General features: G+C 42.7%; 1 protein-coding gene across 1 annotated transcript in view; it reads right to left on the bottom strand.

Moving 5' to 3' along the window:
- Positions 1 to 3062: 3062 nt before the first annotated feature.
- The window catches only part of LOC138663975 (oocyte zinc finger protein XlCOF22-like), a 38898-nt gene continuing 27168 nt past the window's right edge, over positions 3063 to 14792 (bottom strand). The window contains exons 2-7 of the mRNA XM_069750371.1: positions 13114 to 13260; positions 12804 to 12983; positions 12598 to 12721; positions 12421 to 12518; positions 11507 to 11597; positions 3063 to 4653 (exon numbers count right to left, since the gene is read on the bottom strand). Of these exons, the coding sequence (XP_069606472.1) occupies positions 3602 to 4653; positions 11507 to 11597; positions 12421 to 12518; positions 12598 to 12721; positions 12804 to 12983; positions 13114 to 13260 (1692 nt within the window). The 3' untranslated portion in view covers positions 3063 to 3601. The remainder of the gene's footprint in view (positions 4654 to 11506; positions 11598 to 12420; positions 12519 to 12597; positions 12722 to 12803; positions 12984 to 13113; positions 13261 to 14792) is intronic.

The raw sequence follows: 14792 nt of genomic DNA, 5'->3' as shown, positions 1-14792 counted from the left end.
GAGGAGGCGCAGGAAGCAGGGTCCCTTTCCCCGGTATGGTGATGCAGCAGGCCCGGTATGCAGCAGAGCCGGGTGAATCCTCTTGTTATCGGTGGGCGCGGCCATCTTCCTGAGGCCGCGCGTGTGCAGATGAAGCGCTCTGCTCCCGGGGCTTCAGGAAAATGGCCGCGGGAGGCCGCGCGTGCGCAGATGGAGATCGCGGCGGCCATTTTCCTGAAGCCCCGGGAAACAGAGCGCTCCATCTGCGCACGCGCGGCCTCCGGAAAATGGCCGCCACCACCGATAACAAGGATTCACCCGGCTCTGCTGCATACCGGGCCTGCTGCATCACCATACCGGGGAAAGGGACCCCGCTTACTGCGCCTCCTCTGCCGCCACACCCCCGCAACCGCACCTCTGCCACCGCACCTCTGCCACCTAGGTAAGCCTGCATTGCGACTTAGACGCACCCCCCATTTTCCCCCCTTTTTTTGGGGGGAAAAAGTGCGTCTTTTAGTCCGAAAAATACGGTAAATCTCTGATGAAACCCCCGAAAGATCAATTCAGTATAATAAGGAAGCAGATTTACTCTGCTGCCTCATTATAGTGAATGGATATATATAGTGGCCTCTATTCAGCGGAGTCCTTTTCAGAAGTGCACAAAACTGTGGCCGACGTCACTTTTATGCAATCCTAAAAAGACGGACACCGCTGGATCACAGGTCCTATGGCGTCCACAGTGCCTCCATCTGCCTCATTATAGAGAATTTTCCACCAAGGGTTCTGTCTGAATCACGTATTTCAGAGATTTACACGGAAACCTCGGTGTAAGCACTCAACATAAAGCACAGGATAAATATGCGCCTTACTGCGATCTTTGGGAGGCAGGATGAAAAAATCAGCAGCATGTGAAGAATTGGTTTTATTTATTTTTTGCCGGACGATCTATTGTTTTTATTGGTACCATTTTCAGGCACATGACTTTTTTTGATCGCTTTCTATTCTGATTTTTTGGAGACATAATAAAAAAACCAGCAATTCAGGAATTGCTTTTTTTTTTTTTTTTTTTTAAATACCATTCCACGGGTGGTAAAATTGATAAGGAAGCTTTATTCTTTGGGTAAGTACTATTCCATCGATACCTCATTTATATTTTTTTTTATGTTTTGGCGCTTTTACACAATAAAAACGATTTTATTTAAAATTATTTAATTTTAATTTAAAAAATAATTATTTTGCATCGCTTTATTCTGAGAGCTATAACCTTTTTATTTTCTGCTGATGGAGCTGTATTGTGGCTTGGTTTTTGCGGGACCAGATGTTTCCAGTGGTACAATTTTTATTTAGATCCTTTTTTATTGCGTTTTTTTGCACTTTTTGTTCAGCGGCATGATGATAAAGCATTGTTTTTTGCCTTTTTTTTTTACAGTGTTCACTGAAGAGGTTAACTAGAGGAACAGTATTGTAGAGCGGGTCGTTAGATGGGCAATACCAAATGTTTACTTTTATTGTTTTTTTTAATTTAAATGTATTGGAAAACTTATTTTTTTTCTTTATTTATGGATTTTTAAAACAATATTTTTATACTTTGTAAAATATGTAGTTTTTTACTTTTTTACATTGTCCCAAGATGGGACATTACTGTATTACATCAGATCGCTGATCTAACATACTGTACTGCAGAGTATCAGATCAGAATCTTACAGGCTGGGAAGGAGGCATGCTCTCAGCTGGCACTCACAAGCCACCTTCCCTGCTGGATCCGGAAGGACCCCATGGCCATCTTGGAGCAGGGAGTCTCAATGGAGACCATCAGGATAATGCAATCACATCACGTCCTAATAGAAGTTCACATGGAGCCCCCTTCCTACACGATACTTCTCTATGCCACGGTCACTAACAGTGGCATCAGAGAGGTTAAATGCCCACGATCAGTGCTAGCACCTATCGTGGGCATTGCTGGGGGGTGTCATCTGTCACATACAGCTGACACCTGCACCTAAACGCTTCAGCGTAGGGCCCCAGGATCAGGACACCATACTAGTACTTCTGTTTGTGGGAACGCAACTCCCGCAGAGCAGTACTAGAACTGCACATGTCGGAAAGGGGTTAAGACCTGCGACGGCCATTACGAGTGTTGTGTTATGCCATTTGGGCTCTGTAATGCCTCAGCTGTATTCCAAGACCTGGTAAATGACATCTTCCGAGACCTCCTCTACATTTGTGGCAGAGTACCTAGACGACATTATGGTATTCTTTCCTGAACTGCCAACACACAGGAGGGACATTCACCAGGTTCTGCTAAGGGTAAGTATGAACCGTATGTATGCCAAATATAAAAAATGCATCTTCGCGCAGACCTCTCTTCTATTTCTTGGGTACATTGCTTCCGAGACTGGCCTGAAGATGGATCATGAGAAAGTATACGCTGTCTCGCAGTGGCCCCGCCAATGGTCTTAATGTTATCCATCAGTTTCTCAGGTTCACAAATTACCATCACCAATTTTTTTTGCATTTTTCCTTCTGGAATGCTCCTATTTCTGTTCTCACCCGAAAGGGGCCACTCCCACGGAGTGGACTCCAGAAGCAGAAGACGCCTTTGTATCCATCAAGTAGGCTTTCTCTTTGGCTCATTTGCTGCATCGTCCAAACCATAACAAACAATTCTTTCTGGAGTTGGATGCTTCTTCCTCAGTGGCCAGTGCTGTTCTTACTCAGAAGTCTTCATCCGGTGGCATGGTGACTTTCTGCAAGACCTTCTCTGCAATGAAATGCAATTACTCTATTGGCTATAGAGAACTGTTCGCAATCAAGCTGGGTCTGCAAGAGTAGCAATACTTGTTTGAAGGAGTGATATACCTTGTGGTTATATACACTGATTACAAGAAACTTGCCTATCTGCAATCCGCACAGCAACTTAACCCTCAACAAGCCAGGTGGTCTTTGTTCTTCGTCCGCTTAAACTTCACGCTATTCTTCTGCATAAAATATGTGATGCTGCTGTAGCACTAATAATTCTGTGCATGAGGTCTCTGAATAGATAATCTTACCCCAGCATTACAAATTTGAATAAGCAAGGCGGGGACAGGGAGACATTTTATTTTAATTGGATTGGTTAACACCAGATGTTACAACAAAGAAGTAATGGATCATGCATGTAAATAGTAATTTACAATATGAACATGTTTATTATTATCCTATAGAAAAGTTAAAGTCTTTTCACACTCTGAGATTGTAGATTGAAGAGACTGATGAATTGCAGATCGCTGAGGCTGAGAGTTGTAAAGAAGAGGCAAGAGCAAACACTGGATATTTTTTAGGAGATAAAAGGGAAGGTGTTGAATTAATCTTTTCCATATAGTGAATATATATGTAACTGAAATATTCAAAGGAATATTGCATTTAATTTCATTTTTAAATACACATTTCCCATATTCTAGGTATGATAATGGTTTCTCCCTTTGTGAGATATTTGATGTCTAGTAAAATTCCTTTTGTTGGTAAAATATTTCTCACATTCTGAACATGAAAAGAGCTTCTATCCTGTGTGTATTTTCTGATGAGTTCCAAGATGTGATCTATCTGCAAAACATTTCTCACATTCTAAACATGGAAATGGCTTCTATCTTGTGTGAGTTCGCTGATGCTTAACAAGAACTGATTTATTTGCAAAACATTCCCCACATTCTAAACATGAAAATGGCTTCTCTCCGGTGTGAATTCTCTGATGAGTAACAAGATGTGATTTGTCTACAAAACATTTCTCACATTCTGAACATGGAAATGGCTTCTCTCCTGTGTGAATTCTCTGATGTTTAACAAGAACTGATTTATTTGCAAAACATTCATCACATTCGAAACATGAAAATGGCTTTTCTCCTGTGTGAATTCTCTGATGAGTAACAAGATGTGATTTATTTGCAAAACATTTCTCACATTCTGGACATGGAAATGGCTTCTCTCCTGTGTGAGTTCGCTGATGTTTAACAAGAACTGATTTATTTGCAAAACATTTCTCACATTCTGAACATGAAAATGGCTTCTCTCCTGTGTGAGTTCTAATATGTGTAACAAGATGTGATCTGAATACAAAACATTTCCCACATTCTGGACACGAAAATGGTTTCTCCCCTGTGTGAGTTTTCTTATGTTTAACACATTGTGATTTCTTTGCAAAACACTTCCCACATTCTGAACACAAATATGGCTTCTCCCCTGTGTGAATTCTCTGATGTCTAATAAGATGTGATTTCTTGTTAAAATGTTTCTCACATTCTGAACATGAATACGACTTGTTCCATGCATGAACTCCTTTTTGTCCAGCAAGCTCTAATTTCGGTCTAAAATATTTTCCACACTCTGAAGAAGAAAATATTTTCTCCTCTATGTGAATTTTTGGATTTGTTACAAAAGACGTTTTGAAGGAAAAACTTTTTTCACATTCTACACTTGAGAACGGCTTTGCTGTAAGAGCAGTTAGATTGTTAAGTCCACTTTTGGGACTTTTATTTTTCTTAAAAGTATGTGATGAATCAGATAGATATTTGCTGTGAAAGGTTGACTGTATTTCTGGAATAGTGGTATAGACATCAGTTATATCTTGAGTGATATCAAGGCCATCTGATTTAAAAATTGAAGATGTCACTTGTCCCTCTGATCTCTTTGTGCAGTCACCTGCCAAAAATAACCATTATATTTTAATACATTTTTCTGAATTATACTTTTATAACATTTCGAAAATAGCCAAAAAAAAACTGCAAGGTATGTGGCAAAATTAAATAATTTACCAAATCAAAAAGTTAACAATTTAACCGCTTAATGACCGCCCACTGTACATAAACGTTGGCGCCAGCAGGGCTTTGTGCAGCGCCGACGTTTAAGAACGGTCAGTGGTCTAGTAGTGCTTAGGACCCTCAGGGTCCTGCAAGCGGTGATTCCTGTGCGATCGCATTTAGAAGATAGCCGAGGGAGCCCCCTGCTATACTCACCTCTCCGAGGCCCCCCCCCTTGATGAAATCTGATCACATCACGGGGGATCCAGCATTGCCATGGCAGCTGGAAGTCACGTGGCTTCTAAGGCTCAGCCTGCAGCGAAGTCTCAAACGATCTGCCTGTGTAAAACTCACAGGTATCTTGCAATGCAGTAAATGTGTATTGCATTGTCAGAAGCCTGTGATCAGACAAGCAAAAATTGAGGTCCCATACAGGGACTAAGTAAAAAAGTTTAAAAATATGTTTTAAATTTAGTAATAAAAAAAAAAATAAAAAATCACAAAATAAAAAAGGAATAAATATTAAACATATATATATATATATATATATATTAGCTGAAGAGCCCGGCGTTGCCTGGGCATAGTAAATATCTGTGGTTAGTTATAGCACCTAATTTCTCTTATTTTTCCCATCACGCCTCTCATTTTCCCCTCACATCTCTCATTTTCTCCCTTACACCTCTTATTTTCCCCCTCACTCCTCTCATTCCCCCCTAACACTTGTCATTTCGACCTCACATCTGTCATTTTCCGATCACTCCTCTCATTTTGCACTCACACCTTTTCATTTTCACCTCACACCTCTCATTTTCCCCTCAGTATATACATGTTTGTCATCTCCCTTATATATAGTATACACCTGTATGTCATCTCCTGTATATAGTATATACCTGTATGTCATCTCCCCTGTACATAGTGTATACCTGCAGTGTCATCTCCTCCTGTATATTGTATATACCTATGTGTCATCTCCTCATGTATATAGTACAGTATATCCCTGTATGTCATCTCTTCTGTATATACCTGTATGTCATCTCCTCCTATATATAGTATATACCTATATGTCATCTCCTGTATATAGTATACACCTGTATGTCATCTCCCCTGTATATAGTATATACCTGCTGTATGTCATCTCCTCCTCTATATACCTATGTGTCATCTCCTCTTTTATATAGTATATACCTGTAAGTCATCTCCTCCTGTATATAGTATGTACCTGTATGTCATCTCCCCTGTATATAGTATATACCAGTGTGTCATCTCCTCCTGTATTAGACCTCATTCACACGTTATTTGCTCAGTATTTTTACCTCAGTATTTGTAAGCTAAATTAAGAGCCTGATAAATCCCCAGCCAACAGGAAGCCCTCCCCCCTGGCAGTATATATTAGCTCACACATACACATAATAGACAGGTCATGTGACTGACAGCTGCCGTATTTCCTATATGGTACAGTTGTTGCTCTTGTAGTTTGTCTGCTTATTAATCAGATTTTTATTTTTGAAGGATAATACCAGACTTGTGTGTGTTTTAGGGCGAGTTTCATGTGTCAAGTTGTGTGTGTGTTGAGTTGCGTGTGACGACATGCATGTAGCGACTTTTGTGAGATGAGTTTTGTGTGGCGACATGCGTGTAGCAACTTTTTGTATCGAGTTGCATGTGACAGGTTAGTGTAGCAAGTTGTGTGCAGCAAGTTTTGCGCATGGCAAGTCTTGCGCGTGGCGAGTTTTATGTGTGGTGCGTTTTGAGTATGTACAAGTTTTGTGTGAGCCAACTTTTGCATGTGTTGCAACTTTTGTGCATGTGGCAATTTTTCCGCGTGTGGCGAGTTTTCCATGAGGTGAGTTTTGCACGTGTGGCGAGTTTTGTGTGAGCCTAGTTTTGCACATGGCGTGTTTTGCGCGTGGCGAGATTTGTGCGGCGACTTTTGTGTTTCGAATTTTATGTGGCGAGGTTGGTGTATGTGTGGTGAAATGTGTGCTGAGGGTGGTATATGTAGTCAAGCACGTGGTAGTGTGTGGCGCATTTTGTGTGTGTTCATATCCCCGTGTGTGGTGAATATCCCATGTCGGGGCCCCACCTTAGCAACTGTACGGTATATACTCTTTGGCGCCATCGCTCTCACTCTTTAAATCCCCCTTGTTCACATCTGGCAGCTGTCAATTTGCCTCCAACACTTTTCCTTTCACTTTTTCCCCATTATGTAGATAGGGGCAAAATTGTTTGGTGAATTGGAACGCGCGGTGTTAAAATTTTGCCTCACAACATAGCCTATGACGCTCTCGGGGTCCAGACGTGTGACTGTGCAAAATTTTGTGGCTGTAGCTGCGACGGTGCAGATGTCAATCCCGGACATACATACACACATTCAGTATATACAGTGGGGCAAAAAAGTATTTAGTCAGTCAGCAATAGTGCAAGTTCCACCACTTTAAAAGATGAGAGGCGTCTGTAATTTACATCATAGGTAGACCTCAACTATGGGAGACAAACAGAAAAAAAATCCAGAAAATCACATTGTCTGTTTTTTTATCATTTTATTTGCATATTATGGTGGAAAATAAGTATTTGGTCAGAAACAAACAATCAAGATTTCTGGCTCTCACAGACCTGTAACTTCTTCTTTAAGAGTCTCCTCTTTCCTCCACTCATTACCTGTAGTAATGGCACCTGTTTAAACTTGTTATCAGTATAAAAAGACACCTGTGCACACCCTCAAACAGTCTGACTCCAAACTCCACTATGGTGAAGACCAAAGAGCTGTCAAAGGACACCAGAAACAAAATTGTAGCCCTGCACCAGGCTGGGAAGACTGAATCTGCAATAGCCAACCAGCTTGGAGTGAAGAAATCAACAGTGGGAGCAATAATTAGAAAATGGAAGACATACAAGACCACTGATAATCTCCCTCGATCTGGGGCTCCACGCAAAATCCCACCCCGTGGGGTCAGAATGATCACAAGAACGGTGAGCAAAAATCCCAGAACCACGCGGGGGGACCTAGTGAATGAACTGCAGAGAGCTGGGACCAATGTAACAAGGCCTACCATAAGTAACACACTACGCCACCATGGACTCAGATCCTGCAGTGCCAGACGTGTCCCACTGCTTAAGCCAGTACATGTCCGGGCCCGTCTGAAGTTTGCTAGAGAGCATTTGGATGATCCAGAGGAGTTTTGGGAGAATGTCCTATGGTCTGATGAAACCAAACTGGAACTGTTTGGTAGAAACACAACTTGTCGTGTTTGGAGGAAAAAGAATACTGAGTTGCATCCATCAAACACCATACCTACTGTAAAGCATGGTGGTGGAAACATCATGCTTTGGGGCTGTTTCTCTGCAAAGGGGCCAGGACGACTGATCCGGGTACATGAAAGAATGAATGGGGCCATGTATCGTGAGATTTTGAGTGCAAACCTCCTTCCATCAGCAAGGGCATTGAAGATGAAACGTGGCTGGGTCTTTCAACATAACAATGATCCAAAGCACACCGCCAGGGCAATGAAGGAATGGCTTCGTAAGAAGCATTTCAAGGTCCTGGAGTGGCCTAGCCAGTCTCCAGATCTCAACCCTATAGAAAACCTTTGGAGGGAGTTGAAAGTCCGTGTTGCCAAGCGAAAAGCCAAAAACATCACTGCTCTAGAGGAGATCTGCATGGAGGAATGGGCCAACATACCAACAACAGTGTGTGGCAACCTTGTGAAGACTTACAGAAAACGTTTGACCTCTGTCATTGCCAACAAAGGATATATTACAAAGTATTGAGATGAAATTTTGTTTCTGACCAAATACTTATTTTCCACCATAATATGCAAATAAAATGTTAAAAAAACAGACAATGTGATTTTCTGGATTTTTTTTTCTCAGTTTGTCTCCCATAGTTGAGGTCTACCTATGATGTAAATTACAAACGCCTCTCATCTTTTTAAGTAGTGGGACTTGCACTATTGCTGACTGACTAAATACTTTTTTGCGATCTATCAATTAAAAAAAGCATTAACCTGATCACTAAACGGCGCAGTGAGAAAAAAATGCAAAACGCCAGAACTACGTTTTTTTCCTCGCCGCGACATTGCATTAAAATGCAATAACGGGCGATCAAAAGAACGTATCTGCACCAAAATGCTATCATTAAAAACATAATCTCGGCACGCAAAAAATAAGCCCTCAACCGACTCCAGATCATGAAAAATGGAGACGCTACGAGTATCGGAAAATGGCGCAATATTTTTTTTTTTTTTTTAGCAAAGTTTGGAATTTTTTTTTCACCACTTAGGTAAAAAATAACAGTCATGTTAGGTGTCTATGAACTCGTACTGACCTGGAGAATCATAATGTCAGGTCAGTTTTAGCATTTAGTGAACCTAGCAAAAAAGCCAAACAAAAAACAAGTGTGGGATTGCACTTTTTTTGCAACTTCACCGCACTTGGAATTTTTTTCCCGTTTTCTAGTACACGACATGCTAAAACCAATGATGTCGTTCAAAAGTACATCTCGTCCCGCAAAAAATAATCCCTCACATGGCCAAATTGACAGAAAAATAAAAAAGTTATGGCTCTGGGAAGGAGGGGAGCGAAAAACGAACACGGAAAAACGAAAAATCCCAAGGTCATGAAGGGGTGAAGTGTTGATTTCTGGTTGGTTAAGAAAACAAACTTTTGTTTGTGTGAGTCTGGAATATTGACTTATAAGCTGATATTTGATATAACAGTGTGTTCTCATCCTTGATGAATAGTGAGGTCTGCGGATATGCTAACAATGCATTGTGTTACGGAGTCAGTTTGTTGACTTTGAAAGCAGAGAGAGAAAAAGGTACCGTCACACTAAGCAACGCTGCAGCGATACCGACAATGATCCGGATCGCTGCAGCGTCGCTGTTTGGTCGCTGGAGAGCTGTCACACAGACAGCTCTCCAGCGACCAACGATCCCGAAGTCCCCGGGTAACCAGGGTAAACATCGGGTTACTAAGCGCAGGGCCGCGCTTAGTAACCCGATGTTTACCCTGGTTACCATTGTAAATGTAAAAAAACCAAAACACTACATACTTACATTCCGGTGTCTGTCGCGTCCCCCGGCGTCAGCCTCCCTGCACTGTGTAAGCGCCGGCCGTAAAGCATAGCTGTGACGTCACCGCTGTTCTCTGCTTTACGGCCGGCTCTGACACAGTGCAGGGAAGCTGATGCCGGGGGACGCGACAGATTTTTTTTACATTTCCAATGGTAACCAGGGTAAATATCGGGTTACTAAGCGCGGCCCTGCGCTTAGTAACCCGATGTTTACCCTGGTTACAAGTGAACGCATCGCTGGATCGGCGTCACACACGCCGATTCAGCGATGTCAGCGGGTGATCCAGCGACGAAATAAAGTTCCAGACTTTCAGCTCCGACCAGCGATGTCACAGCAGGATCCTGATCGCTGCTGCGTGTCAAACACAACGATATCGCTATCCAGGACGCTGCAATGTCACGGATCGCTATCGTTATCGTTCTAAAGTTGCTCAGAGTGAAGGTACCTTAATTGGCAACTTATCTGTAGTTGTTGGCACAACAACCGATGGATAAAAACCGAGCAGAACTGAGTGGCCAATCTGTGGTACTAGGCCCAAAAGGATTTACTGGGTTAGATGCAGTAAAAATTTAGATACACAAGTCAGCGGGAGATCCAGCGACGAAATAAAGTGCTGGACTTTCCCCAGCGACCAACGATCTTCCAGCAGGGGCCTGATCGTTGGTCGCTGTCACACATAACGATTTTGTTAATGATATCGCTGCTACGTCACAAAAAGCAACGATATCGTTAACAGTATCGTTATGTGTGACTGTACCCAAAGACTGCAAATAGATTGAATGGTCAAGTAATGCTACTTGTTATCATCACCATTGTTTCCCTTATCTGTGAGAGTGGACTGAAGGACACTAGGTAAATCTAAAAATAGGTGACATGCCTGGGGTATAAAAAGTCACAAAGAGGAGAGAGAGAGACATAGCCAGACATTCTGCGAAAACATCCAGAGAACCAGAGGCAGGGCAGCAGCCAATTCATCATGGCACCATCATGAGGGACATGGACTATCATTCTTTAGGAAACAACCTAGGGGTTTTCAGCTCCGGTTGGAAGGATACAGTTGTGCTCCAGTGACCATCGCTGAACCATGGACATGTTTGGAGAAAGCCAGGTTTGGAACCCGCTGGGCCCTGGTTCCATGGAGATTTTCGGATAAGCCAGGTGGTGACTCATGTCAACTGGCTTTGGACCTTGTATGGACTCTATGGGCTGTCATCTCCCTACACTTGTTAATGCCTCCTCTCTGTTTGTGCACCACAGGTGGGGTAGCTGACCCTGGGAGCTCTGACGTAACATCTGCCATTATCCCGGCAAGTCAGCAGAAGGGTGAGACCCTGTAATGTGCACCATCTTGGGTACTGTACTGAGACTGTTCTATGTGTTATCTGTTTTTTGGTTCAATAAAACACCGCCACACTGTTTTACCTTTACCCTGTGTTGTCTGAATAGCGATATACCAACGTGTATTGGGAGAGCAGGAATTAGGCGGGACGATCCCTGGTCCATACGGTTTTGGCTAACTGACTTGAGGCGCCAGCCGACTCCCCATTTCTCCACAAATGCTCACACTAATAAGTACAGTTTTGGATGGAGGAGATAAAGTCGAACTAAATCGCCGATAAAACACTGGCAGCCAGTGACTGGAGAGAATCTGTGACTTCTCTGAATTTAGCAGTTACTACTCACCTGGGTAGTCATATGTAGGAATCTCCTCTTTGCACCGCTCAACACCCCTCACATATGTCTCTGTAGTATTAATATGGGTCAGTTCGTTACCCTAAAACAAAGATTATAAAAGTCAGACATATAGAGAAGTCACATCTACGATCACCTCTAATCCTGCCTTCTCTACTGTTCTCATTAGACAAGTAATAAACATAAAAACACCAGTACACAGGCAAAGGTGCTTACCTGTCACGGCCTCTGACCAATTGCACTATCAAGGTGCAGCGGACCCAAGTTAAGATGGCAACTGCACAGGTGCAATAATACCGATGAGACAGCCAGCTTACAATCAGGGATTGTCCGCTTGGTACACCAGTGCAAAAAGATATCTTTTTGCACTGGTGTACCAAGCGGCCAATCCCTGATTGTAAGCTGGCTGCCTCATCGGTATTATTGCACCTGTGCAGTTGCCATCTTAACTTGGGTCCGCTGCACCTTGATAGTGCAATTGGTCAGAGGCCGTGACAGGTAAGCACCTTTGCCTGTGTACTGGTGTTTTTTTGTCTATAGTTAGTGGAGGTTTTCCTCTAAGGGTATGTGTCCACGTTCAGGATTGCATCAGGATTTGGTCAGGATTTTTCATCAGTATTTGTAAGCCAAAACCAGGAGTGGAACAATTAGCGGAAAAGTATAATAGAAACATATGCACAACTTCTGTATTTATCACCCACTCCTGGTTTTGGCTTACAAAAACTGATGAAAAATCCTGACCAAATCCTGATGCAATCCTGAACGTGGACACATACCCTTATGTTTTTTTTGTTTAAGTATTAAACACATAATACTGGTGAATAAAAACAAAAAAATGAGCACAAGACCTTCACAGCGATCTACACATCATTGGAAAGATCTCATGACACCTTCTCTCAATCTACCTGATGATCCTGAGGAACACTGATGTTTTCTTGTTTACAGTCCTGTGGAAGAAGAGGAAGGGGACATCTCTCTGGTGTTGTCCTCTTACTAGATAGAACTAGAGGAAACACAGGCACTGAATTCATTTTTTACATACATATATTTATAGGCCATGTATATTTAGCCCTGTCTATTACCTGGTGATGTGAGGGGCTGAGGAACCTCCATCATGACGTCCTTGTATAGATCTTTGTGTCCTTCTAAATAGTCCCACTCCTCCATGGAGAAATAGACGGTGACATCCTGACACCTTATAGGAACCTGAAATGCACAATGATATCATCATTCCTCAATTCCTTTAAAGCGTTACTGTATAATGTCCCATCATTCCTAGTAGTGTCACCTCTCCAGTCAGCAGCTCAACCATCTTGTATGCGAGTTGTAGGATCTTCTGGTCACTGATATTCTCATGCATCAAGGGGTGAGGTGGAGGCCCCGTGAATGAGCTCAGAGGTGTTCTCCATCCCTCAGACACAGGGGCTTGACAGTGCTCACTAGAGGTCTTCTTCACTACTGTGTAATCCTGGTTATGGAGAGACACATAAAAAAATCTCACTAAAGACATTTCCAGAGTCCTCACCTCTCTAAGTTCTGTCCATCTGTTATTCCGACAGATATGAATGATATCATGTGACATCATCAGAATCTCTCACCTCTCCAGTAAGCCGGAAGATGATCTCTAGGGTGAGGTGTAATATCCTTTCCATCTTGTCCCTGTCCTTAACCATCCTTGATGGGCATATCAGGAAAATTCTCTTATATAGAATATCTCCACTGAGAGGATCCAATATTGTAGGGACCTGAATGGGGAGAAGAGGACGATGTAACATCATAAAGATCTCATGTAATAACACGATCACAGGCGACAATGAAGGGAATATATGAGGAGATAGAACGTGTAGATGTTGTATTCAAAGATCATATAAACTGGAATGTCATAAACACCACCCACTTGGTGAACTCGTAACTTGGATGTGATTGTAACGGGGACTCCCAATTGTCATAATCACTTGTCCATTCAACAACCACAATTGGCTGAAAATGACCTAAGTGCACTCCACAGTCATCTCACACATCCACACCACACTTCTTGCAGCCACCACTTGTCACCTTGAACGCCTGCCCTGGGTGGCACACTAGCTCACATGCACAGCTAACTTTTCAAAGCCCTCGATAGCTACTTCTTGCACTTTGGAATACACTGGGTAAAAAACAAGCTATACTTTTCTTCTTTGTTCTGGATACATTTAGAACAGCAAGGAACAAACTGATTAAACTCAACTTTAGATTTAATATATAAAAATGAAGTACAGTGCTTAAAAGTTTGCATCACGGCTTTGGGAAAATGGCCGCCGCGATCTCTTGTGCGCACGCGCGGCATCCCGCGGCCATTTTCCTGAAGCCCCGTGCAGCAGAGCACTCCATCTGCGCACGCGCGGCCCCAGGAAGATGGCCGCCCCCACCGATGACAGGGGGTGATAGCGCAGATCGCGCGCTCCTTGTTCACGTGCCCACAGTGGATTAGTCACCTCAACGTGCGGACACCACTACGCCACCAACGTAAAGCTGAGGAAGAAACAGCGCTGTGAACACGCCCACCCGACCTGACCAGCCTGATTGACAGGCGAAAACGGCGACTTTGGTAATGTATTGCGCAGCGTAGGTGGGGAATCAGGGTACACTACATACACTATAGTAACGCACAGCGCAGGCCCTATTTAACAGTATTTATATCTCAAAAAAACGGGGTGACAGGTTCCCTTTAAGCATCCCATCATTTATAATGGAATCCGCAATTTCTGTGCACATGATGTGCGTTTTTCCGCATGAAAAACGCATTGCGGAAAAATAATGAACCTGTTCATTAATTTTGCGTTTTTTTAGCGGATTTCCCACTGTCTAATGCATTGGGAAATGTCTGGGAAAAACCGCGCAAAAACCGCGTCAAAACCGCGCAAAAAACGCATGCGGATTTCATGCGGAAATCTGGCAGAAATGTCCGGATTTCAACAGGAATTTTCTGCATGAATTCCTGAACGTGTGCACATAGCCTAAATTACAAAAAGTACATATACAAATATTACTTGTCAGACAAAAGGTCCGCATAACTTTTAAAATAGTATATAGATACAAAACAGATCTCCGTCAGTGCCTTGTAACACAAATTTTTGGGAAATAATAAGAGAAAGAAAAGACAGGCTGAATACATAGAAGGGTAATAAGGGAAGGAAGAGAATCTCTCTCACTGTATTTTGCATAGTCAAGAGTGTCGTTCTATGGTAAAAAATGTTGTATCTTTAATAGACATTGTACATCTGGACTAGTTCCCAAG

Source organism: Ranitomeya imitator, chromosome 2, assembly GCF_032444005.1.
Source record: "Ranitomeya imitator isolate aRanImi1 chromosome 2, aRanImi1.pri, whole genome shotgun sequence".
NCBI classification, from domain to species: Eukaryota; Metazoa; Chordata; class Amphibia; order Anura; family Dendrobatidae; genus Ranitomeya; species Ranitomeya imitator.
This window is presented reverse-complemented; position numbering and strand designations above follow the sequence as displayed.